The sequence below is a fragment of the Miniopterus natalensis genome, chromosome 19 (assembly GCF_054644295.1).
Source record: "Miniopterus natalensis isolate mMinNat1 chromosome 19, mMinNat1.hap1, whole genome shotgun sequence".
Taxonomy (NCBI): Eukaryota; Metazoa; Chordata; class Mammalia; order Chiroptera; family Miniopteridae; genus Miniopterus; species Miniopterus natalensis.
The window spans coordinates 15,899,693-15,927,399 of record NC_142099.1 but is presented as its reverse complement, the minus strand read 5'-3'; the positions used below and the strand labels follow the sequence as shown (position 1 = coordinate 15,927,399).

The window sequence follows — 27,707 nt, the reverse complement described above, 5'->3', positions numbered from 1 at the left end:
CCTGCTCCCATACACACCATATGTTCGCCCTGAAATAGCAATATCCTCTCCCGTTTTTACTCTCCTCTTCTATCTTGTTAAGCTCCCTGGAGGCAAGCAGGAGAAGCATCTCATTGACTAACTCAAAAACGCAATATACAAGTAAATAGAAAGCCTTCTTGAGACCAATAAGCTTCATCATCAACACAAAACTTCAGTCAGTTCTCTGCTAAAAGATCACCACATCGGGGGATCCTCCTGGCCTGTTCTGTCTAAACTAGCGCTCTTCTTACCCTCTGTCCTGTGTCTCTAACTCATTTTCCTTTTGTAGCACAACCACTAGTTGACATAAGAAGTTTTTACAAATAGATTTTATGGACCCCATCTGCTGTAGCCACTACTATATCCCAGGGCTTAGAACGGAGCCTGAAATACATGTGAATCTAACCAAGATGTGTCAAGGAATGAACTGGACACATGTTTCAGTAAACATGAAAATGTACTGATCACAAGATACTTATATAAACTCTAAGTCCAAGATTTGGAAGGTTCCTCTGTAGAAAATATTCTTCAGTGGGGGACAAGAAGACTTAGAACAAGAAGAGGGTGGGGCAAGTAGAAACTGTAAGAGAGCTTTATTCCAGAGTTACTCCAAACTGGGCTCCCCTTCCTAAGTTTCCCTTTTGCTCTCCCAACAGTCCCCCATCTTCCCAGAAAGCTGAGGTTTGTTGATGGGGAAAACCACTTAAGAATCCCTGCCTGTGTACCTCCAGAGCTCTCACACTTGGACTTTGTTGAATGAACTTTAAATGACCTTGATGAGTAGTCTCATGCTGCCTCGCTGAAGGTGACATTGGAGCGCATCTGAGCAATCATGGTCAAGTTCATCAACTATGTCATGAACTTGCTGCCCCATGGGAACGTCCTTAGGGAAGACATCTTCCGTGATCCTCACCCCACACCCTGGTCCAACACCAGGTTGGATCGTGTCATTACTCTCATGTAGCCTATGTGTCATATTTTACATATACTGCACCCTACACTTTGTATTTGTGGTGTTTGGCACCAATATAATCAATCACTTGTCTATTCTGTTTGCTGTTTTTCATCCCTGTGGGACCATCAGCTTCATGGAAGCTGAGATTACATGTGTCTTGCTCACCACTTGATCCCCAGAACCTAGCACAATACCCATGGCAGGTGTCCAATAAATCCTTGTGGCTGTAAATTTTATAACTATCCCCAAGCTCTGAACAACAGCTTGTTTTCAAGGGCACAATTTATTCCCATATAATTAGTCTGAGGCCCATGGTTTCTCATGCACTACCCACCGCCGTGGGCTCCGAGGCTCTGCTTTTGTGGGGAATCTCAACCAGTCATCTCACCAAATCTTGCTGTGAGTCCCAAGAGGACGTTCCAAAAGGAGTAAGTGGGTCACCCCAAACCCATCCTCACTCCCAAACATAAAGTCAGGGCTATTGGGCCAATAACATCACACTTGCATGAAAAAGTTGCCTGTCATCAGACAGTTTGGCTTCTCCTGTTAATGAAGAAACTGAAGCATTCGGAAGAATGATCTTTACTGGGTTATCTGTGGTAGTGCCTCTACTGTCCCTATACTAAACCCAAGTCCTGTTAGACTCCCAAACCCACTTGGCCAGGAGTGTGCATGAATAAACTGTCACATTGGAGCACAAGTCAATTGTTACCAACATAAAGAGCAAAATATCTACATAATGCTCAGCACTGCCAAGGGCTGTCAGGAATGTCTTGGATGTTCTTGCACATTAACTTGGACTGCAGTGTAGGAAAAAAAAAGTGGAAAAAATAAAAACTATGGCTGTTCTCATTCATATTCCTGGAAACTGGGAGTCTGTGTTCATCCTAGGAAAAGAGCCAGGTCACATATGGGGGATGAAAAGAGTACATTTTTTCTCATTTTTTCTCTCTCAGGGTTTCTCAGTGCCTTTCTCACCCCTAGATATTGAGCATGGGGTTGAAGAAAAGTAAAGCTACCCCTGGGGCAGCCGTCGCCCACAAAGCCGCCCACTTCAACACGTAATCTCATGCTTGGGAGCACCTGGAATAATCGCAGGCGCACACAGATACTCAAAAGCCCTTTGTTTTAGAAAAAAAATTCACAGACTGATTTATGAGTTTCCATATTTTTAATTTTAAAGAATTTTTCCTCCCACAAAGCTTCCAGAGTAGACGTCTGTAATAATTCTATTTTTTTAAAAAAACCTTGCAAGAACACCTCCAAACAGGCCTGAGAATATTGGTCACTCGGCTGGCGACTTCAGAAGCAGCACGTGGCCCAAGGCAGCACAACATGCAGAACGCAGATGTGAAAGCTGTGCAAGCAGACACGTTCGCACGGCTCAAATCAAGCGCGTTTCCACACAGGTCCATGCTAGAGGTGGCAAGTACCAGCTTCCTTAGGCCACCCCACCTGAGAGGGTCACTTAGGAGGAGACACCTGCCCCATCTCATCTCCTTCTTGGGAAGTTGATTAATCAGCACATCAGAGTTGCAGATGAAAGACAGGTTCTCTTGAAAGGAGGAAAGGTCATTCTTCCTCATGCCTGCTCTGTGTCACAGCTCTTCGGGAAAAACAACTAAAAGGAATGGGGAGCTGCAACCACGTTTGGGTTACTGAGTCTCGTGCTCACAAAATGCCTGCGAGTTAACTACCGTCATGATCTCACTTGAAGGTGAGGAAACCAATGTGTGAAGGTTCCCCCTTATTGTGCTGGTTTACACAGAAAGTAAGTGGGAGGGCTGGATTTGAACTCAGGCCGTGGGGACCCGGAGCCCACGGTCTGAACAACGTTCCATGAAACAGGAAGGCGTTAACAACTCACTTGGATATGAACACAACGATGATAATGAAGCTACTTTGCCCTCCAGATTGTTTTCTTAGGGAGGAGCTACGTAGGATATGTTATCATTTAAATTTTCGAGAATGAAGACACTAAATTAAAATGGTTATCGATTTACTCAAGGTCAGGAGTGCCACTGATACTAGAACTTTAGTCTTCTTGGTCAGGCAGCACCCCTGATACGAGGTGTAGGGGAGCTTCGGGCCTTGGGTGACATATCTGGGCTTGTTTCACTGGTTCATGAGCTAACACTGACTGATTTGTTTATCCCTAAGTCACGACGCCTATTTGCTCCACTTTTGGCTCTCCAGGGGTGTCAAAGTTGGAAAACAAGTGAAAACTATGAATAACGGTTAATTAACTTGGGCAATGAATCCACAGCTCAGGCAGAGAGCAGGTTGCTGCTGGAGTCATTCAGCAACATCCCAACACGCTAGGCGTCCAGCCCCGGCCCTTTGCGCTGTCCCTCCACCTCCACCCCCCCTCGGCTGCACCTATTCCGTGGTCTGTCTCTCTCTCTCTTTTATTCTGCCTCCCTCCTCTTCCCCGGTTATCTCTCTCCTCCTTTCCAACTCACCTGAGAATCACAAAATCTTGGAATTCTAACTTCTAGAGGATTTCAGAGACCACATAGGCCAACACCCCAATGCTGTACACAAGAAAACAGGTCCTGAGAGGGATTTGACAAGGACAAGCTGTGACTCTGTGGAGAACACACGCCCAAGTCCAGGGCCCTCTCCCTGCTGTCACACCCACAGCTGTGTCCTGGTGTCGCTGAGCATCTGAAAAGCTTCGTGTTTCCCATTATAATGTCTTATAAATAACTAAGAAAAAAAATCCACCTAAGTTTTAGAAGCTTTTATCTTCATGGAGTCTTTCCCTTTTTTTAATGAGTTATCGCCACTTGAAAAGAATCCTCTGGATTTACAGAGCCAGCTGGGATTGGAAGACAATTTCAAGATCGCTCCTTACAAAACATATTCTTTTACAAAATAGTTAGCAATGTTTAAAGGACCTGTTCTTATTTTTATTTTAAGTTTTTATTTTTCAGTGAAAGGTTCCCTGGGTATGCCGATGAACAGCTTTGTCCATTACCCTCAGAAAAAGAAAATCAGAACACTGAACATTTTGCATAACATTTTAGGAATTTATGACTATCTTGGCCCCCATCTGTGGGCCGATTAAAAGTCAAAAAGCCCTGACTTAAAGAAAAAACATGCTCTGAATCTGGATTAGTGGTTTTCAACGTGGGCTGTATACAAGCTAGGGGTACCCATGATGATCTACAGGGCGCTGAGAAAAAATAATGGAATTCCTATTACTGCGTTTTAAATTGCATCCTTCTAAAGTCTTTGTATTTGTTTATATTCTTAACATACGCAAGATGTTAGTACAGCAACATGTGTATAAAATTATAAATAAGTAAAAATAAACATATGTGGTTGTGTTCTCAGCTATTCTTTCTGCCATCGGAGTGGCAGCCAGGTGGAGGCCAATAGGCCTCCTCGGGGAGAACTTCCACCCCCCTGAGGCCCCTGGCCGCCAGGGAAGGCCCCTCCTCACCTGGTCCTTGGTCTTCCCTTCCCGCTCCCGAATGTGGTTAGCCACGATCCTCTCCGTTTCCTCGCACAGTCTAGGGAAGTTTGCCAGCTGTCAGGAAAAACAGATCTGAGTGTTAATACTCCAAAAGTTAGACCGCCAAAAAAAAAAAGCAGCAGAGATCAATGATGCTATTTTATAGAAGAGCACACATCACAATTCTGGAAGCAGGAGTGGAATATTCTAGAGAATGGCAGAGTAAGAGAATGGCAGCTAGAAAGGTAAACAGCTAAATCACATCTGCCAGCTAAATCAGAGGTAACTATAGTACCTGAGAGGAAACGTCCCTACAAAGAAAACGGAAACCCAGATACCATGTAGCACTATGCCCTACAGAGTTAGCACCTGATAAAGGACAAAGGTGCAGGAGACAGGAATTAGCATGAAGAGATGACAATGACTGGCAGGGCTCACCATGTCTCGGGCTGTGTGCCAAGCACCTCGTGAACTACCTCATTCAAAAAATCACAACGATCAGAAAAGACAGATCCTATTATTAACCCCATTTTGTACAGCAGAAAAGCAAAGCACAGAGAGGTTAAGTAATTTGCCCAAGACTAAACAGCTCAAAATTGGTGGGTTCAGGATTCCAACCCAAGTCTTCAGACTCCAGAGCCCAGGGTCTTGTCTATCACTCTCTGATGATGATCCATTCCAGGAACCACAGAGATCATTTATTTTTAATTCTCCCCCAACAGATGTGTTTGTGCATACATGTTTTTGGCAAAACTGTAGAAATAATGTGTGCAAATCACTCATCCCACCTAAATTATGCAGGTAATTGTCCAAAATCTAGTTTGCAAAAGTGAATGAATGAATTATAGCTGTTTTCAAAGTAAAGGGGAAAAATAATGGGGTGCTACAAGGATGTTTAAAGAGCCCTAATCTAGAGCAGGACTTAGTCAGGGAAAGCTGTGTAGGAACGGTTGTCAGACAGTGGAGCCTGCCAGGCACAGGAACATGTGTGGAGGCACTGGGGGACAGGGACAGTGAGGAGGGACAGGGACAGTGAGTGGTGAAGACATGGGGGGACATGGAGTGGCAAGGACACTGGGGGGCAGGAGAAGGGACAATGAATAGTGAAAGAAGTAGAGGGTCAGCACAGACAGGGAGGAGGATGGTCTTCAGGCAAAGCTAGAAAGGTAAACAGCAGCCGGATCAGGCAGAATGTAAAATCAAAATGTTGTTTTTAACTGCCGGCTCTCTAATGTGATGCTCCAGTCCCAGTTCTTCATAATACACAATGGAACATCCTAGTGACATTCAAACAATTCTGATTAGACTTTCTGCCCCTCGCTTCATTAGCTCAGTGTGTACACCCTTTACTTAGTTTTAAAAGATACCTGACTTTGACTGCAGTTCATTCCCTTGTCTCTCTTCTGTCTCTTACTTAGGGTGCAATCAGTTTCCTCAACTTAAATCATTATAATTTTTAACCTCTTTTGTTCAGGATGCTGAATTAAAAGCCTGCAACTATAAGAATGTGTTTACAAAGTCATCAAAGTTCTAATCACATCTGCCAAAAGATTGCTCTAGAAGACACCATCTTTAGACCTTTATTCCGCTATTTATTATTTAAATGTTCTGGTAAATTGATTTGTAAAGGATCAAGGAATTAAGGCTTTACTACTGGCTAAAGTCATTTCATATTTCTAAATTTATTTCACATCAGTTCTTCACTGAACAAACATTCATTGGGTCCCTGCCAGAGGCCAACTGTAGGCTCAGTTGACGTCAAAGCACCTGACATTAAAAACCTTACAGTCTCATGTGGCAGGTTGACTGTACAGATAAAGTGTAATACAAAAAAATAAATAGTTTATAAAAAGCAAGAAAAACACAAAGAAATAAATGGCCAAACCTGCTCTGAGAAGACATCAGAAGATTTTATGCATAAATTATGACAGTGAGGCTTCCAGACAAAGCCAGGAATCTATCAAATGGCAAATTCCTTCTAAATAGTTTATTATTCAAATTACATTGAATATTCTTAGCAAAAAAGAGATGATTTTAAAAATACAATATATATGACTTAGGGATCAAAACTTTAAATATAGAATATTAAGAAAAAAAATTAAGTGTACATATTCTAAGAGAAAGCAGCACCATAATTTCTAAAAAGTATGTAAAAACATGTTTTAATAAAATCCAATGTTTTGAGTGACTTTTAGGGTAATGTTTAATTATTTTGGTGGGACCTCCATATAAAATTTTAATTTTAAGCATGAACTACTTTTTCCCTAGAGGGAAAAAAATCACTTGAAAGACATTTCTATCCAATAAAACAAAAATTACACACTTATTAAATTTATTAACCATCGATTAATCAGATCATGAGAGCCATGCTATCAGGTTTCCCTTGGAACAGGCATGAGACCAGGCAAGATTTCCATATCTTTAAGAGTAACTAGTTCGATGCCTTAAGCAAAGACTCAGGTCATTAGGTAACCATCTGTTCATAGTTCCATAGCACACATCACTGAGAAAATAAACTAAAACCAGAACAAACGTTTTTTATGCACATGACTTGAGTTGATTGGCTTGGCTGAACTACAGATACGGGCTCTGTTTTGATCAAAAAGCTATAAACCTTCCAGTGTTAGCCACTCACTACAAACTGAGTAGCAATAATGATTTTACTGCTCCTAAAAGCATACAATAATTTTATTACATTTCTGTGAATTAAAACCTGCCCCCAAATCCCCAATACTCTTTTAGTTGTATATAACATAATGTTGTATTTATTCAGAACACGAAAAAAGTACCTACCTGGGCACAACACGTTTTTTATTAAAAAAAAAAAAAAAAAAGGAAAAACAGAAGCATTTACAAAGGTGACCAAAGTTGAGAAACAATTCTAGTATAAAGAGGTCGAGAAATTGCACCAGGGTAAATGTGAAAATATTTTATCAAGTGTTCTATGTTTTAGGGGTGGCATATGGGAAGTCTTAGAAGACCTAAGAGAAGCTAACAGAACAAAAAGGAAGCCAGGTCCCGTTCAGGCGGCCTTGGGTAAAGCAATCAGAGGGAAGGAAATACCGTTAACCCTCCTTGTCCGAGTGGACAAATCCTAAACCTCTAAAGCTTAAATATTTTCAACAATTGGTGGGAGAAATGATGCAGTATATAAGGGTAGAATATATGTGGTATGTCAGTAGTTGCATCCATCACACACCTCACATACCATTTCTTTAAGCAGAGGAGTGAGAACTCATGTTACTTAGCAAATTCTAAGGATAAAACCAATGAGGTCAGCCTCAGGTAAAGTAAAACTAAAAGGTAATCAGAAGAGATGTAACCTTGCTAAGTAATTCAGAAAACACCCACACAGGAGGCCAGGGTGGGGTCGACACTGTATCAAAATAACAGCTGAAGATGATAACCAGGTTTTCATCTCTTCCCAAGTTTATCTCTGGTAGACATACTAACACGTGGTTACAAAGAAAAATCAAAACAGAAAGAGGAAAGCAGAAGCCAAGGTAAATTATAAATTAAGAATTAATTGCAAAGGTCATAAATCCTTTAATGATTTGTGGGCTTAAAAGATGAGATTACTGGAATGTTATTCAGCCCTAAAAAAAAAGAAAATCTTGCCATTTTCTACAACATGGATGGACCCTGAGGACACTAAGTGAAATAAGACAGAGAAAGACAAATGCCATATGATCTCTTATAAATAAACAAACAAACAAACAAACAAAAAGACCGAGCTCATAGATACAGAGAACAGATTGGTGGTTTATCAGAATCCAGGAAGGGTCAAGGAGCACAAATGAGTAAAGGGGGTTGAAGGTATAAGCTTTCAGTTACAAAATAAATAAATCCTGGGGATGTGATATACACCATGACGACTATAGCTAATAATACTGTATGGTACCTATAAAAGTTGCTAAGAGAGAAGGTCCTAAAATTTCTCATCTCAAGAAAAAAATTCTGTAACTATATGTGGTGATGAATCTTGACTAGATCCATTGAGGGGATCATTTCATGATGTATACAAATATCGAATCATTATGTTATACATCTAAAACTTATACAATGCTATATGTCAATTACATCTCAATTTTTAAAATGGGTTTAAAAACAGGCAACATCGACATCAAAACGGTGATATTCCCGTCCCTTAAAAGCCAAATCCCAGGCTTGCATTCCCTATAATACTCAATAAAAGGTTCGCACTTTAATAATCAGCCTGATTTGAAACCTGAGTACCATGACCTACTACAGGAGGCATCTACTACACACAGAGCACAGCCCAGTCTGTGTGACTGGGCAGCTGTTAAAGGAGGTGAAATGTCAGTCTTTTTGCACAGAATCAAAACCACAGCAGATCTATCCGGACCTAAAAGAACACCCCATCTGAGCAGGGTGCTGCGTCGCTCTCCTTCATCCTACAAACTTTCATGGAAAGTTAACCAGGTGGCGGCTCCAGCCAAGCTGATCATCACCTGCAGAGTCAATGAGACGTGATTCATTCATTCTTTCGATTAGTCATGCAATAGTTATTGCTGAAAACCTGGCTGTTTAAAGGAGCTGGGAACAGAGTAAAGAGCTTAATGAACCAAGTACCTATTCTCATGGAGCTCACAGTCCCAAGTCTCTGTACTGTTCTCCACCACCACCACCACCACCACCAGCAGCAACAACAGGCATATACTGCATAATTCATGGGGCCATGTGTACCACAAAGAAAAACAAAGTTTGGTAAGTAGATGAAGAGTGATGTGTGTGTGCGCACACATGCACACACGCAATTGTAAATAGAAGAGTCGGAGAAAGACTGTGATTGGGTGGCATTTGAGCAGAGACCTGGAGGAAGCAAGGTGTCACCTGCACAGATATCTCGAGGCAGAGGATTTCCCACGCTGGGAATGAAAAGTGCCAAGGCCCTACAGTCATGTCCCCTGACCTGTTGAAGAAACAAGGAACCCAGCACGGCTGGAGTAGATGGAGGGGAGGAGAGAGTGGGAGGAGTTCAGAGATGGAAAGGGGGCAAGTTCACAGTAGCCCTGAAAGCCAGGGCCAGGACTTCCAAGTCATTGTTTAGTTTTGTGTATTTAGGGCAGGTAGTTGTTCACCTAATGTGCCAGCATCTCTTCTCACAGCCCTTTTTAATGAAAACTCTTTCTCTGTATTTCCAACAGCCAACTAAACTATCTTTCTTACTTCCTTGCAAAGCTTTTTTTTATTTTTTCTAAGCAGAGAAACAAAAATCAATTAATTGGTATGATGGAGATCCAAGAATGTGGTTTCCCAAGAGGCCAATAAACAGCACAGTTGCTAAACTGTGATTGAAGAAACAACATGTTCCTCTCAGTGTTTCCTGAAAAGAACCTCAGCACCCTGTGATGGTGCTCTGGAGAACAGGAGGTAGGAAGAGCAGCTGGAAGCAGATGCCCAGAAAAGTCCAAAGTGGAGATGTCCCTGGAGTGAAGCCAGACAGCTCATAAAGCTCAACTGTTCCTGTCTTGTCCTCCCAGAGACAACAGTGAGAAACAGCCCAGAGGAAGCATGTACACTGCCCCCCTCCGGGTTGGAATCTACCCCTGTGCTTTGTTATTTGAACACACATAAATCCCATATTTTTCACTGATGTTTGTTTACATGGCTTAAGAAAAAGAAATTAAATATTTTACACATAAGACATTCAACACGAGGACCTGAAAATGAAAATACTATTGGTTTGTATATAAAGTCGCACTATAGCTAGAGCAACTAACTATACATTAGACTGCCCAGGGCAGTCTTGGTTCACTCCTGTTTTTCCAGAGAAAGTGTTAATAGCTCTCCTTTCCATTTCAGAACTGTCCTGCATCGGGTGATAAGTTATAGGGTCACCTTTCTGTGGCTCATGTGCAAAGGGGTCAAGTAATAAAGTCCTGGCATACTCAACTTTAATTAGAATTATTTTGTTTTGTAAAAGATTTTAATTAGACCAGTTTTGAAGTAAAAGAACTGAAGGTAGATATAATAAGGCCAAAAAACCAGAACATCAAAATGGGGAATAAGGAAAAGGAAGGTATTTGTGTTCAAATTTTCATTTTAAAAAGAATGATGATAATATTCTTTAAAAAACAAGTGCAGATTTCTTTAGCATCAGGTTCTCCTTTGAACATCTAAACTGTTAATAAGTATTTGTAGAAGGCCTCTTCTGTAAGGTTAGCCATTGTGTTAGGTGCCAGGGATAAGATGCATAAAAGATGCAGCTCTGTTTAAAAAGGCACTTATAAAAAACAACAACTCACAGACACAGACAATAGCATGGTGATTATCAGAGGGAAAGGGAGTGGGGCAGGTAGAAGAGGGTACAGGGGATAAATGGTGATGGAAGGAAACCTGACTTGGGGTGGTGAACACATAATACAATATACAGATAACGTATTAAAGAATTATACACCTGAAACCTATATCATTTTATTAACCAATGTCACCCCAATAAATTCAATGAAAATTTAAAAATTAAAAGAAAAATAAAAGGTGCTCATAATCAGCAAGAAGAGGCATCCACCTAAACAAATAAATGACATAAGTCACAACACAGTGTCATAAATGCTATGATGAAATAAACACCGGGTGCGGATGGGAGCCTTGAGACTCAGGTGAGGATGGGGACCAGGAGAGGACTCAGACGCCCCACAGGAAGGTTTTTGGGGAAAAGACGATGATTAAGCTGGATCTCAAAAAATAAGAGGAGATGGCAGGTGAAGACAGGAGGGGAAAGGAAACATTCTAAACAAAGAGAACCACATGTGCAAATGCTACGGGCATAAAAACATTTCTGTAGAGTGTAAATCAGAATGGCTGGAGCGAGCAGACAGTGACAATGGGTGTAGGTGGAGAAGTACTCAGAGAACAGAGGGCGAAACTACGCACAACTGTGAATGAAGAAACTTTCTCAAGATATGAGGAGCCAATGAGTGATTCTGAGACATCAGGGAGAAGAGATTGCAGAAGGCTACTTGGACAGCTGTGGGAGAATGAGTTTGAGGATGGCCAGACTGGTAGAAAGATCAGTGAGGAGGCCAGTGGGCTGATTTAGTTTAAAAAAACAACTGTTGGGCGTCTTAAGAAAAAAGAGTAGTTGCAGTAGACTGTAGAGTAGACAGTCTCGGGAAAGAGGCTCAAACTGAAGTACAGATTTGGGAATCAAGAATATTTTAAGTGGCAGCTGGGCTATGGAAGATGTGCTCTGCCAGGAGAAAGGACAGTGACAGGAGAAGAAAACCAGGAGTCAGTTCTGCAGGACTCCAGGCAAAGATGGATAAATCAAAGGAAATGGAAGAAAACCCGTGGGGGGGGGGGTCGGCTTCAAAAAGAGTGGAATACAGTATCAGGAATGAGGTTGTCCATTAGATTTGGCAATCGGGTCTCTGGCTGACCCTGCCACAGTTATTTCAGCAGAGTGGTGGGAGGGTGGAATTCAAATTCCAGAGGGTTAAGGAATTAGCTGGAGGTGAGGGAGTAAAGAGAGCAAGCATAAACTACTTTTTCCCCCAAGAAGACTGGCCATGAGGAAAAGGAGAGGAATAGGGCAACAGGCAGGCTTTTGTTATTGTTGTTACTGCTTTTAAGTTAGGAGAGACACAAATATATTTATATGCTCATTTTTTTAATGTGCCAAAGGTGATGATTCAGGAAATATAAGAATCAAAAAGTAAGTTCCGAAGGAGGTGAGAGTACAGGTCGGAGCCCAGCCCTGATCAGGGTACCACCTCAACAGAGAGGAGGGGCAGGGCTGGGAAAACGGGTAAGTTTGGGGGTCATGAGACAGGAAACTGATGTTTGCATATATGGGCCCTACTTTCTCTGTAAAATCATAACTGAAAATAAGGGTGAGAGTGAGGATCAAAGTGGCTTAAAGAGAGTGCTAAAAGTTTAGCCTCGCTACTGTGGCACACACGGGAAGTCGCTACCTAATGAGACGCTGAACGCAGTGGATGCACCGCAGCACTAATCTACCTGCTGAGCGATTCCTCCAAGCTCTTCAGCAACCTGGTGGAAAGGGAAACAAAGGCAAACGGGACATCTGGCAGCCCTGCAGTTTCAACAGGCGGCAGAGTTAATCCAGGTGAAACTGCAGTGATGGACCAGAAAGTTAAAGGCAGGAGCACTGCTTGTCGCCTTATGCTTCTCAGCTCCAAATGCAGCCTCCTTGCCCCCTCTGTGAAAAAAACCCTCTGGGCCCTTTAAATGTTTTGCCTTTGCTGCCAGCCCAACTTGAAGCTTTGTTAGGCAAGCCCTGGACCTAGAGAGACCTTGTGGAAGGGAATAAATTTGGGTGTGCTCACCGAGCAGCAGGCTCGCGCTCCCTGGCACCCCCGCCACCTCCCCAGAAGAGTCTGGTAGCAGAGCACCTCCACTGAGACCCTGAGACACCTCCATGGATGGCTTTTCCCTCCTGGCTTGCTTCAGAGAGCAAGTTTCCAGCAAGTTCTGCTGGAACAACACTAAGCAACTTTTCTACCATTCAGTGAGTCACATTGGTGGCCCTGGTCTCAGGCCTGGGCAAGGTCTTCCTTCCTAGGTACCCCCAGAGGGGGTACCCCCTTAGCACCTGCTTCTTAGCTATTCCTCTATTCAGTAGTTCTCTTAACTTCTCACTAGCCAGTCCCCCATTACTCATCCCCTGCTGTGGTTAATACTGTTTTATAGTAAGCATTCCCCATTCAAATCATGGTGTGGTTTCAACTCTCTTCTGACCAGACACAGACTGATAACAATGGTCAGGAAAGAAAATAAAACTAGGAGAAAACAGGTAGCCTGGAAGAAAACAGAGGCCAAAGGACCTTATGGAAGACTTTTTAAAGGAAAGTTAAGGCACAGTATTTGGAAGCCACACAAGGAGTAGGCAAATGATGAATGATCTGGGCCCTAGATCCTTTGGGTTTGGGCCAACAAATGCTCTCCAGTGAAGAGAGCTGCAGGGTAAACAGTCATCTGGGGGAGAAAGCTAGGTTTCATTTAAGGCAAACTGTAAAATGTTTTGAGAAGACAGTACAAATATACAACCACCACTGATCCAGGGAGCATAATGGAAAAGGCCATTCAAAGGGTGGAGAGCAAAGGACAGAGCCCAAGTGTCCAGGACAAGCTGTCTCATCCTGTGCCATCGGGCCCCACTGCTGATTTTCCAGCAAGTTGGATGCAATGGGAAATGATAAAAAAAAAATGATTCATACATACCATAAACACTTTCTATAACTCAAAACATAAATGTGCACACATGTGCCAACCTTCTGATGTAAGGCCAAAGCCCGTCCCCAGCATATGGATCTGCTGAGAGGAACTATGCGTCTTCTGTCTCCCATAAACCACATCCTTCATCTACAAGTTCCAGTTTGCTTTCTTCAAAGTGGAAGGAGAAGCTGAATGCAGAGCCCATCTAGGTTTGTACCACTCCCCCACGCCTTTCAGCCCTGTCCCGCCTAGACCCAGTCAATGGCAAAGCTTATGTAGGTAATCTTTATCAAGTCTTTCCAAAGCTGAGTTTTCAGAGAAACAGAACTCGTTCTCTCCTGCATCCGATCACTTTATTAACTCTCCACTTAAACCACATAGTTAAAATAAGAGCTACAACTGGCTAAACAGGTCTGAGGACGGATACAACACAAGGGGCTCTTGGGAAGGGGCCAGCTTAGCTGGTGGAGCAGGCACTCGAGGAGGAGCCTTTGGCTGAAGACCTCTGTGCTGAGGGAGACAGGCCGGGTGGCAGAAGGAGACGGCAGAATCAGTTAATTCCCTAAGTCGGTGAAGAGGAGGCGAACGAAGAGAGCTTCATTGACAGGTGACAAGACTGGGCGCATTTTGAGGCACAGGCAAGGATGGGACAGGGAATATTATTTATCAACTGGCTTCAGGTTCCCAAATAGAGAGCTGGTATAGACTGTTTTTTCCTCCCCCATGTGCACTTTCCCTTTCCTCAGCCCCTTCACTTCTATGGCTTTTCCTGTTCTGGAGAACAGAGATTAGGACTCGAGGGAACATGGTGGAGGAACTGGAAGAGGCCTGGAGCAGGTCTGCAGCCCCAGAGCCTCTTCTGGACCTCACGCTGCCCACGGAACACCTTTGCTCTCTTCCCACTGACGTCTAGGACTTCAGCCTGCTTTCCTCTTTCACCACTTACATCTCTCCTTCATCTGAGTTGTTCTGCCAGTAACTGGGGACCAAAACTCATATTCATTCACATTCTCTGTCTCTCATTCCTTCCCTTGCTCCCCACTGAATTTCCAGAGAGGTGACTCATAGTAACCATAAAAAAAGGGAAGGTAACAAAACTACTTTTTTGGTGCACTTCACGACAGTGTTGATCTTTCAAGAAATGATCAATATACCAGTGTTAACAATCATAGGGCTAGGTCTACCCACCCTAAACATCATCTTTAACCTATTCCTGCATCTTCCAGTACAGGGTACCCCTTTCCTGTCCCCATGGAATGGATGGAATCCAGCACAATTCTGCCAAGTTCCTCAGTGAGAAGTCCCCCAGATTTGATAGATGTTACGAGGTAGTAATGGTCATTTATAGATCAGCCGCCTTTGAGAGAGTAACTACTGTCATTAACCAATGTGTTAAGGGCCCTGTGGTTCTCAGGCATCATCTTATTTAATCCACACTGAGGTAGTATTATCATTACTATCATCATCCCCATTTCACAGAGAAATTACAAAACTTTAAGGATTAAGTATGACGCTCAAGGTTACACAGAAGTGAGTAGCACAGCCAGGATTTGAACCTAGGTCACTGGACCTCAGAAGCTGAGCTCTTAACTACTAGACCACACTGCTCCCTCCCAGAATGTCCAGGTTCAAGTGGAATTCACGTAAATTTAGGAGAATTTCCTTACCAATATACACAAAATCAATGATTCCCTTCCCCATAACAATTACCCTGATCTGTGCACCAAAGGAAAATTAGTTTAGGGCATTCATGTAATTCTTCTAAAGTGATGTTGACCTGTTTAAGCAACGTATTTGGAATGAGTAATAGAGACAGTATGCTGTCTAACAGGAGATCAAGTCCCACTCAGTCCTTCTCACAACCCCTCCCCTTGAGCAAACACACCACCTTCTAGAACAAAGTTGGGGGGGGGGGGGGGAGGCATGCAGCAAGGTAGGAAAGACGGGTAAACCAAACAGGCAGTTGTTGGGAAGTTCAATAATTCTAGCTTACTTTTTTGGTGCACTTCTTGACGGTGTTGATTAATTCTTGCATCACCAGATCTACACTCTTCAAGGAAGGCCCTTTCAGCTTCACAATTTGTTTTTTGACTATTGCTTCAAACGCCATGTCCGGAGTGAACAGCCCTGTCCTGAGGGTAAGAAAGAGAGCCAAGCATTAGATATTTTAAAATGAGTAATATCCAGTACTCGTTTGAAAATGTTTTGACAGGCAACTTAAAGAAAGCATGTTAACACCCTAGTTTAAAAGTCACAGAGCGATTTATTCTAGCCACAGCATCACTTGTAATATCTTTAATACTAATATTCCATAATAAATTCTGTTCTATAGATGATTAATATTACCTAAAAATAGGTCCCCCAGTGTTTACATGGCACATCACCTGGCTTTCTAATTAACTTGTCTCATTTCACAGTCTCACAGCAATGAAAAGGAATGCTACAATGGGAACGGTGTCCTAAATTGACATTTTTCTTTCTAAAGTATTCCAAAAGCAATCCTCTCTTGCCCTCTGTGGAACAGGACATAGTCCTCATTTCTGAACGCCAAAACTGTTAACATTACTGAGAAGTTGTGCTGTAGTGAGCACAGTGGGTCCCAGTCTGAGGTAGGGGAGCTGGAGGAAAAAGGAACCCGGGATGTTGAAATGTTGAGTTTACAAACAAACAAACAAAAAACAATACTGAAATAGCAAGTGCCTTTTTCATCCGGCTCAAGTCCATTCAAATGGTATCGGAATAATGCTTTTCTTGTGCTGTGCGAGAGCCCGGGAAAGCAGACGTGTGTGTGTGTGTTTTTTTCCTAAAAAGCAAAAAGTAATTACTCACACTGAAACAAAGGTCCATGGAGACAAGAGGGACCCTAGACCCTGAGCATGGGCCATCCCCAAAGACCTGCAGCTCTGCGCAGTGTACTTAGCTCCCCATTTCTAAACTCTCCTGCCTTTCTCTTCTCCCCTCTCCTTCCCTAACTCAACTCTATTGTGTGTTTTTTGGGAAATTGCTTTAACACATCCCTTAACCGGCTTTACTCTACATCTCTCCTAATCATCTACTTAGCACCCTCTGCTCACCTCTATTTCTAACTGTAGCAATCATACCAGATTGGAACTGCAATTTCTCCACCACCAATACAGAATGAAATCCATACTGTTGAGTCTAACATTAGAAGTTTCCCCATCCGACCCCACCCTTCCTTTTATTTTCCTCTTTCCTCTCTGTGCACCCTATGTTTCCACCATACCGGACCATCTGCCTTTTCAAGCACACGCACATTTTACATCCCTGCCTTTGTCTGTGACATTCACTTCGAAATCCCTGCAATTTCGGCCCATCCACATCCCACCTGTGCTTCAGAGCCCAGATCACGACCACTTCCTCCAGCACCTGCCCCAGTCCTGACGCCCACGAGGCCTTCCTCCCCTGAACCTCAACATCCTACTTTCACTGCAGTGATCCGAGCCCGTTTTAGCCCCATTACTACACTGGTGGGAAGTGTCACTTTCACATTTAGCTGTGTTTGTCACACAAGGACTGTCTCCCTCCCTTGCTCATCACTGGTTCTCAGTGTTGCAGAACAAAGAAAGAACCCTCAGGCCCTTAGCAGTCGAGGGAGGTTTCTATTATTCACATATCCAGCAGAATCAACTAGGGACAACACTTGTCATACGTGCACTCTATGTACATACAGGACAACACCATCTTATAGGCAAATTAACTCCAGGACAATCGTAACCACCAACCTCTTCTGCTTGTGTGCACTTACGTCAGAAATCCACAACCCTGAACTGCTGAGCTTTGGCAGGTACAGTCAACAAAAATGTATCTCGTAAGGAGTTATAAAAGCCAAGTGAAGTACTGTATTTGGCTAAGTGAAAATATGTTGTGACCCAAAAACTGTGACCAGATAGACATGTGCAAACACAGCTGTGCCCAGGTAAGGAGCTAGGCCTGGTTCTATAGCAGATACGCTCTGGACTTGACGGAGAAGACAAGAGCTAGCAGGGCCGTAGGAAGCCTGTGGAGGTGAGAGAAATCAGGTTTGCTCGAGGTGTTCTCTCCTCTTCACTAGGTAAACACTGAGTACCGGTACTATAGGAGACTTGGAGAAATTGTTTCCATTTTTAAATGCTAGCTAATTCAAATGTCTTAACTCCACATTCACACTCAAGGTCAAAATCGCCCACCACATTCACACTCAAGGTCAAGTTTTGCCCTCTCAGGTTCTGTTCCCCAAATAGTCTCCACTTGGCCCTGTGTGCGCAGGGCACGTGGGCACCAGGCATGCGAGTGCTGGGCATGTGGACACGGACGCACGCAGCACACTCGGCTGAAGCTGAGATACCGCAGCCGATAGACAGGGGGCACCTCCCTCTGATGGGATAATCCATGAAGTCGGGGACCTAAGTTTCATCAGCCTGCATTCAGGGCACCTCAATTTAACATAGGCTCCATCACATTTTGTTTAGCCTTCTGGAAGTGGAGTCAAGAAATGTGTGTTTTAAATTCTTTTTTCCCCTATCATAGTCCTTTAAAGAAAGTAAATGCACTTCATACCACTTTATACAAGGGTGAGTCCAGGCACAAGGGCCCCTCCCAGCCTCATGGCCTCCACTCTCCAGTCTACATTCCCAACTGCAGTCAACATGCATGACCCCCAGCTCCATGAACACAGGCTGCATGTCACCACCTCTGCCTGTGTTCACACTGGTCCTTCCACTTCAAGCCCTTTCACCCTCCAGCCCCAACACATGCCATCCTCTCATGTCTCACTGCATTGCTCCCTACCCCATCCACACACACACACACACACACACACAGACATACACACACATAGGCACACTGAGACACACACCCAAGAGAAACAGACACACACATGCACGCACACACACGCACACACACGTACGCTCACAGCACACCTTTGCCAGTTGAAATCACTCTTGTCCTCTAAACAGACAAGGTTCCACTCAAAAGTTACCACCTTCATTAATCTTCATCAATCTTGCTCCACAAGTCCAGCCAAAATCAATCTGTCCTGTCCCCATGTAAGTAGCGATGACTTCTGAGCACGTCGGGCCTCCCTCCCTGAGAAGGAAGGCTCTGGAGAGCGAGGGTCCTGGATGCAGCAAGCACAGTGCTGTCAGTGCAGACGCGTGTCTGTTTTTCTAACTGAAAAGGACCCAGAATGACGATACGGGGAATTACCATTGAACCCAAACCAGGACTTCCTACCTCTCCCTTCCACCTCTGTGTTCTACTCGGCTCAGATGGTGAAAGGCTACTTCGCTAGCCGCTTACAAACATTCATCTTCTTCTAGAAGCCGGAGCAAAAGACAAGGAAAATGTAAATCACTTGCCTGATGCCATGTATGTTTTTGATCGCGTAGCTTATTTCTCTTCTCAGTTCCTTCTCGTTGAACTCCATCTGCAGATGCAAGATGAGCCACAGTTGTGACACTTAATTCCGTTGACTAATAATGCTATTGAATATTAAAGAATAAGAATGACTTGACTTCGTTATTAATAAATGGATGCTCATGTCTTCCCTAACTTAAACCCAGATGGTCAGAACATCTGTTTATATAAAGTTCAAGGCAACAGAGACCATTAGGGATTTCTGGGAGTTTTATTTCGGTGCTACAGATTTTAACTCTGTTATAATAGATAGGAGTGCCGTGCGTCAAGGATGCCTCGTGGACATAGAGCTGGCCACACATTCGAAATCTCTAATTTTTCATTCTTTTGCTAAATGTAGAAAATGTACTCACAGACAAATGCATTAATAAGAGTGTCCCCTGATGTGCAACAGCAGTCCAGCTGTGCTGAGATGAACAATGACTATCTTTTCTCCCTGGCCATGTTAACCACCTGAGCTCTAGGCCTCTTTATAAGAGGAAATTAATAGTATTTTGCCAATCCAACACAGGACAGATTGTGCCTTTCTGTGTTCCAACCCAGAAGTTCTAGGTGCCTGAAATTTATTTGGAAGTAGGATCAAAGTATCAGGGAGCTTAGACCTGGAAGGGCATCAAGAGGCCATCAAGGGTTCAGCCTGACTCCTGAGATTTGGTCTCTCCGATCTCACTGTCTGTCCATTTCCCCTCGCACTTGGTGCCATACAACAATGAATTGCTTTGTTCCCTGCCCCCACCCTGTGGCTCCACGGCTCAGTCTTCACTGGGCCTCCCTTTCTGTCTGGAATAATCTTCCCCTCCCTCACCTCCTCCTGCTTAACTAGCTGCTCATCCTTTTTCCAAACTCAGCTTGAAATCCCTGACACTTTGGGCAGTGATTTGTGTCCGTGGGCTGTTTCCATAGCACCCTGTGCTGAAGTTTATCACTGTCCTTAGCACATTCTAATGAAACTGTCTGTTTACCCATTTACCTCCCACACCAAGATATAAGCATCCGCCTCTGAACGTGCGGCAAGCAGCCTAGTCCCTGGACCACTTAGCTGCCTCCTGAGCACCTGGACATGACAGGATTCATGCTTACACACAAGCTCAGCTTTGCCTTGGTTTCCCTCATCAGATGGGCACTAACATGTGCTCAGCTGTGCAAGCCCAAACCTCGGGAGTCATCTTGAATGTTCTCTTTCTTGCATCCCCCAGACTCAGTCCAAGCCCTGTGGACCCTACTTCCCAAGTCACAAATCCAGCCTAATTGGGCCCTTTCTTCCTCTGAATTCATTTCGTATCTCCTTCCCTTCCTCAGCCCTACACTGCCCCATCTGTTCTTTACCTGCTACAGGTGCTGGATTTAGGGCCTTATCCTCGGCTGCTTATAATGAATGACCCTCTTCCCCCAGATCCTCACAGCTGACCTCTTCGCACCATTGTGGTCATGTTTTCAAGGTCCCCTACTTGGAGACACCTTGCCTGAACGTCCCGTCAAAAGTGGCTCCCCTACTCACTCTCTCTCTCCCATCATGTTACATAATTACACTTGAGATCTTCTTACTTTGTCTATTTTCCCCACCAGGCAGTGTCTCTGTCCCAATCACTGGCACCTAGAACACTGGCACAGAGGAGGTGCTCGAGAAATATTTTTCAATCAATTAGACAACAAATCAACATCATAGGAACTCAACTAGTATTTGTTGAAATAATTTGAAATGTCATCAGATCTCATTGACTAAAATCAGGACCCTCAGTAAGAAATTATTTCCCTCCTAAATTTCATCACCTGATTAGGAAAGCTTTCATTCAAAGAACTACCTTAGTCCCATGCCACTTCTGTAACATTTTATGGACAGTTATGTAGCATGGAATATGGAAATGAAGTGAAACGGACAGGGGAGAAGTAACGTTTGGTACAAACCTTTACTATCTCAAAAGGAAAGCGTTCATGGAAAATGCGATTGATCTTTGCACCCCCTGAGAGCTCCAGGGTATCTACTTGATCCCCTGAGCCTTCAATTCTCTTCTCAAAGTCCACGGCAAATTGCTGAACCATCCTGTAATTGGGAGAGAGAAATAAATTCCAGTTAAAGCGACAGGGCTCTGCATTTCTAATTTCAATTCTCTGTGCTTATCCCCTAGAAACCTTTTCCTGGTGTTCTTAGTGGCACCTACTGGCAGAGTTAACATTGCACTTTGCTCAGCACTCAAAACGCAATGATCTGAAATAACACACTATTAAGATTTATTTTAGACATTTAATTAAATATGCATTCTAGGGGTGGAGGAGATTGATTGGGGGAAAAAGAGGGACATCTGTAATACCTTCAACAATAAAGATAAATTAAAAATAAATAAAATTTAAAAAAAATAAAATATGTATCCTAAATATCTGTGCCATTCAATGCACTCTGTCCATTTTGTTGCAGTCATAGAATGGCATTTAAAAATACTTGAATTCAAGTTAAGCAATAAAAGTTTACAGAGAACAAAGAAGCCACGGCTCCTATGACATCACACCCAGTGTTCCAACCGCTCCAGCTGAGCGCCTGCCCTTCGAGAACAACTCTCTTCCCCACCCCCAGGGTCACAGACCTCAGAACAACATAAATGTGTGGCCCCCACACTACAACTAGCTCTAGCTTGGCTTCTCAATGGCTCCTCACAATTTGATAATAAAAAACTCCTTAACCCTATCACCCAAGATGCTCCATGGCCTGGCCCCAGCCGCCCCATCTCTTGCTACTTTCACAAACACCTTCCATGCCAGACACACAGAGGCAGCACCCATAGGTATCGCTCCTCTGTGCTTTTTCTTTCTGCACAGACTACAGTTCTCTCGGCCCCTTGCACCTTTAGTGGTCTAATTTCTATCCTTCAAGACTCAATTTAAGGATTCATTTTTCCAGGAAATGTCCTGTTACCCGTGGCCCTATCCATCCCCTCCCCTCATTGGCACCCAGGCCCTCCTCTGCTTCCTCAGCATGTTTTCAGCACAGCCCTTGGCAGAGTTCAGCACCACATTCACCCACCAGTCTCCCTCCTGAGAGCAGTGGCCATGAGTTTTATTTATCTCCCGCTGCTGCATGTGTGAGAGGTATTCCAATACATTCAATGAAGGAAGGAATTACCTTAAGATGGTTGGTAAAAAAAACACACAAAGAAATATACTGCAGGGAGAGAATGACCACATGCATTGGTGATGACTGGGTTTAGAAACTCTGATTTGGACAGAGTTTCAAAATCTAATAGGAAAATCATGCAAACCATCTAAAACTTGCAGCATCTTTTATCAAAATCATGGATAAATGAAAAGTAACTGAAAATTATTAGACCAGATAATCTAGAATATAATTAGATGTGGCTATAGCTATATTCACGCATATGCTAATGCTGGTCTGGTTTTTTTTAACACCTGGAAGGGTATGCATGCATGACATACACTCGGAAACAATGGGAAATTTTAGAAAATGTACGTCGCGCCCCTTTCCCAGTCCTGACACTGCAGCCAGCACAAAGGACACCCAAGTCCCCGATACCCTTGCCCTCCTCCCACCTGACAGACTCCTCCCTTACCTCGAGGTCTCATTCAAGTTCACTTGCTCTGTGAACTCACGCCCTTGCTCCATGTCACTGCTTCTGCTTCCTCACTGGGCTCCCTTAACATTTTATACTTACCAGAGACACTGCATTTATCAGATTAGTTTCCTAAATGTGTGTTTCCTCTGCTCTACTGTGGCCTCTTCTTGAGGCCAAAAATCTTATCCATTGTTGAATCCCCAGATCCAGACACCAGGTGGAACACACAGAGATGAGAGGAAGGCGGGAAGGCAGGCGAGCAGAAAGGGAGGAAGGAAAGGAAAATGGAAGAGAGGGGTGGAGGGACAGAGGAAGGAGCTGAATCACTCATCTACCAGGGAGAAGCTAACTGTGGAAAGTCTGTAATCTGAGTCCAATGGAGTCACAGAGGCAAGACCCAGTCTTCACAAGGACAATAGTTTCGGTTGGATGTTAAAATGATGACCTACGGCCTACACAGAAATAGTTTTCCTTTCCTGTAACTTGAAGAGTTTTTGTAGGTGCTTAACCCAAGCCAAGAAAGAAAAGGAAAAAATGAACTAGGAAAGAGTTGAATCCAAGAAAAAATTATTTCCTCTGTATGATCTCATAATTTTTTTAAATGGGATAAGATGATGCATATAAAATGCTACCTAAATAACTTGAGCATTTAGAAATCTCCCCACAAAGAAAGGAATTATATCGTGCATTTTAAACCGAATTAAGGGTATTTTGATTGTAAAACTGCAGAGGGAGAAAGGGACCATAAGAGGGGGCAAGCATTGCCCTGGCCATCTGGTTGGGTGTCGTCCCATGCACTGAAGGGTTGCCGGTTCAATCCCCAGTCAGGGCACATGCCTGAGTTGCAGGCTCGATCCCTGATAGGAGGAGTGGGAGTGCAGGAGAGAGCCAATCAGATCGATGCTTCTCTCTCCCTCTCCCTTCTTCTCTCTAAAATTCTTTAAAAAAAGAAAAAGAGTGGCAAGCATTTATCTTTGGAGATGGACTTCAGATGCCCTGGAATTCAAGCTGGGAAGGGTGTTTTCTGGTTGAAAGGCACCCGAGGCAAGTTACAGTTCTGGGAAAAATGAGAGGAGGCTGGAAGGGACCAAAAGAGGGCGTCAGGGTAAAAGACACAAGGAGCTGGTCATTCTCTAACGACGCTGCAATCCTACCCCAAAGCCCCAAGGGGATAAATCTAGTAACCAAGGATAAGATGGGAAGATCATGAGGGAGGAAAAAGGTACTTGGCAGTTTTCACAGTTGCGTTTTCAAAGGGCTAACTAAAATCATTATCGACAAGGATACAGAAATTTCAATGTGTCTGCACTTCTCTATTGAATCCTCAGTGCTCATTCCACTGGAAAACACATGCAGATCACATGAAGTGATCGAAAGAAAAAGATAAGTACAAGTGACACCGAGAGAAATTGTACAGGTGACTCTTTCAACAGGAGCTCTGCCCACTTCTAATTCTAAGGGCAAAAAACCCCCCACTGAGTTATCCTATTGGTGTTACCCGTTTACTGAATCCAATTATAAAAACACAATAAAACTGGGCACAGGGATGGGCAACTGGTTAAATTTATAACAAAAGAGTAAGACCAACAATTATTCTTCAAGAAAATATAGATTCCTGGCTTATTGTATAACATATACAAAGCTTCCTGTACTTGACTCGCTACTTCTGTTACGCCTAGAAAACAGCAAGATCAATAACAGACTGACAGGGAAAAACAAAGGGAAGAAATTCTGGGGCAGAACAAGGGAGGGAGAGGGGCTCACTGCAGCAGGGCTTTGGTCTTCCTGGTGGGGTCCTCAGGCTTGAAGTTCTTGTAGGCATCGACTTCATGTTCTATGGAGAGCATCTGGGCCTGCAGTTTGTTCCTAAAGTTTGGTAGGGTATCTCGAATGTGGTTGGTGAGTTGCTAAATAAAACAAAACAAAATCATACACACACACGAGAGGTTAAAGATGAGCTCGTGAGACAAAACTCAGCCTTCACTGTTTTCCTAATCACTCAAAACTGGAGAAATTATATACACAGCTGAGGCTGAGTGTGGAGACAGGTGGTCAGAGGACACTCCGACACTCTCCTCTACTGCCCAAGGCAATGCTCAATATGTCTCAATGAGAGTGGCACTTGCTGGGGCCATCTGGTATACCCTGTTCTAATGCAGTTGATGTTACTAATGTGGATGCCTAGTAACACCTGGCATGGATTGATTATCAGATCACTTAACTTGTCCAAAGAAACCTTAAGTTACAATGTGATGGAAATGAAGGAAGTGGAGAGTTCCAGGGCCTGCCTGACATTCTCAGGACCGCTTGGCTCACCACCCTGGTGGAGCTCGGAAGCACCTGTCAGCTGTGAACCTCCTCTCCATCTGCAGCCCAGACAGGGGCTTGCCTCCACCTCTAGGCCCCAGTCTAACTGTGCTGGGTCACTAGCTTAAGCCTTCAACAGGCTGCATATAAAACTGTGTGCTAAAAGGTATACCCCTGTTCACTGTTCCTCAATATTTATATTCATTTTTTAAATTCCTATCATTTAAGCTGCATGTCTTATGTTAGAAAACAATGAATATAAAAATAAGAAATATGAATTCCAACAGTCACGTTCATATTTCCTAATTGTTATTGTTGCTGGAAAGCACATTTTTACCTGGTTAAGGACCCTCTGCAGGTGTGGGGTCCCCATCCGATCGGCAATGTGTCTGTACGCCGGGTGTGAAAGGAAGAATTTCCTCTCCGCCAGCATGGCAGCCTTGATGTCCTTCTTTCCATCAATGTCCTTCTGGCTTCTGTTCACCACCCCCACGTAACCTGAAACCAAACACACGCCTATGGCATTTGTGGCACTCTTTGTTGTTTATTTTGGGGGGATCGCAAGACTCTCAAAGAGGGTGAATAAGAAAGGCCCTTACTTTTGTAAGGTCTCTTTACAAAAGTCAATTTGCGATGTTAGTATTTAACGAAGGCTGGCTGATTTGGCTAACGACAATTTTTTAGGATTAACACAATAATATCTCTTCACGCTGAAAAACTCTGTGCATTTTAGCAGAGTATATTTCTTAGCAGTTTTGTCATAGAGCGGATGAGTGAGTCAGACTTAGAAGAGGACAGTATATATTTATGCAGTCTATGAATATTTACACCCTCCCTTCCAAGCCCCCTTTTCTTGTTTCCTTATTCCTGTTAAGGAAGGGTTTTCCCCTTGGATCATTTTTCTTATGTCTTAGTAACATTGTGCCATTCCATAAAAAGCGTAGCTCATCATAAGCCCATGCCTCACACCCGTGGTGGCATTCAAACCAAGCCTCCCATTGGCCTGCCCGTTGCTTCTCCGCCACATCATCGCAGGAAGTCCTGCGGGGGACACAGCACATTACCCCTGCGAAGAGGCAGCAGCTTGTTCTCTAGTATATCCCTGGCATCCGTTCCCTCATCCATAAGGTCCAGTTTGGTGATGACTCCGATGGTTCTCAGACCTGCAGCACAAACAAGCCCAGCATTGCATCATCTCGAGAAAACTAACAAATTGTAGAGACGTATTTGTCTCCATGCAAAACACAAAGCACTCATAGGCCTGGCCCCTTTCCTGCTCCTCTCTGTCTTACTTTACTTTCTAAGCCACTGCTTCCCCAGGCCAGTCTGGTGAATGTCAATGGGATGAAGAGGAGAGCTGTGAAACCACCCATCTATAACTTTCTATCTAACAGAGAAAAAATAAGCAGTTGTAGCACCAAAATACTTTTAAATTCATGAGTTTATTTTTGTATCATGCATACACGGCAATTATATATTTAAATTTTCCTCCAAGGTACTGCATACAACATGTATGCCGAAATTTTTCATGTATGACATTATTTAAAAACATAAACAAATGGGCTACACGTGAGCCAATGATGAGAGTGAGTTATAAATCAAGGCTTATTATTGATCCAGTCAGGAGCTGCGTCCAGTACAGCATTAAACTAGTTACAGGCCATTAGTCCATTGTGTGTGGGGTCCACATGGCTGTGGGCCATGTGGGTGAATGCAGGAGCATAAGAGCCCTGCAAGCCAGGACTGCGAACCAAGGGCAAGAGAGAGAGCTCCTTTGTTTAGGAGATTATATATCTCAAATCTTCCCATGCTTGCAGTGGCCACGACTACTCTGGCCAATGGCCTATTCCCAGGTGTGACTGACAGACAAGTGCCTTCCCTATGTCCCCCAGACTTTCCTGGGCATGTGTCTATTTGGCCTTCCCTTTGCTCCTTTCCAGCTACTCATGTCTGCATTCATGACAATGTTAGCAACAGAATATGCCTAATATTTTTGAAGCCATTAAGAGATTCTGACTTCCAAAGGTGAGGTTGGGGATGCATTAGTGATAGACGTATAGAAGAATATGCAAACAGAGAGTCGACTATCAATCTCAAAGAAGACAGCATCATGGAAATGCAATCATAATTTACCACATGGCTCAGCTGTGAATAACATTTTCAGAATCATAAATATTCACCTAGCAAAATACGATGGTATAATTACATTAGTTGAACGTGAAGGGTAAGTGTATGTATGTATGTGTAAGTATATGTGGGTATGGGAGACGGACATAGAACAGATGAATCTTCTCTACAGCAGAAAGTCAAAACAGAACATCTAAAACTAAAATAAAAATCAAGAAATAGTAGTATAAAGAGATTACATAAAAATATGGAGGTAAATACCAAAAAAAGCTAAAAGGGTTGAAAGTGGTTACCTCTGGAAATAAGCAATCAAGAGTTGGCAGGAATGGGGAAGGGACTGATAGTTTTGATTCAAAGCCTTTGGGACTGATTTTTTAAAGCTATGTACATTTAGAACATTAATAAAAATAAAAGTTGAATTTTAAAAGTATCTTCTTTACTGCTCCCCTATTTCTAAGAAAGCAGAGGAGTCTATGTTTAGTGGTGTGCCAGATGTGGTCAAGGAGATCACTGTCTTTTTCACGTTTAGTTATACAAATAGGCAGCTTAAAATTATCAATGAAGCCCTGCTACCAGACTCCAGACCCACACCGACAGATCTCAAAGCCATGGCCAGAGAGTTTCCAAGGCAGCCTATTTTGCAAACACTTCACTGGAA

General features: G+C 43.4%; 1 protein-coding gene across 2 annotated transcripts in view; it reads right to left on the bottom strand.

Annotated features, from left to right (window-relative positions):
- The window catches only part of DNM3 (dynamin 3), a 348,064-nt gene that overhangs the window by 225,137 nt on the left and 95,220 nt on the right, over positions 1–27,707 (bottom strand). For both annotated transcript variants that reach the window (XM_016221402.2, XM_087827594.1), the window contains exons 5-11: positions 25,987–26,085; positions 25,260–25,420; positions 24,380–24,522; positions 20,958–21,093; positions 18,995–19,062; positions 15,631–15,769; positions 4,425–4,511 (exon numbers count right to left, since the gene is read on the bottom strand). In XM_016221402.2, coding sequence (XP_016076888.1) covers positions 4,425–4,511; positions 15,631–15,769; positions 18,995–19,062; positions 20,958–21,093; positions 24,380–24,522; positions 25,260–25,420; positions 25,987–26,085 — 833 coding nt within the window. The remainder of the gene's footprint in view (positions 1–4,424; positions 4,512–15,630; positions 15,770–18,994; positions 19,063–20,957; positions 21,094–24,379; positions 24,523–25,259; positions 25,421–25,986; positions 26,086–27,707) is intronic.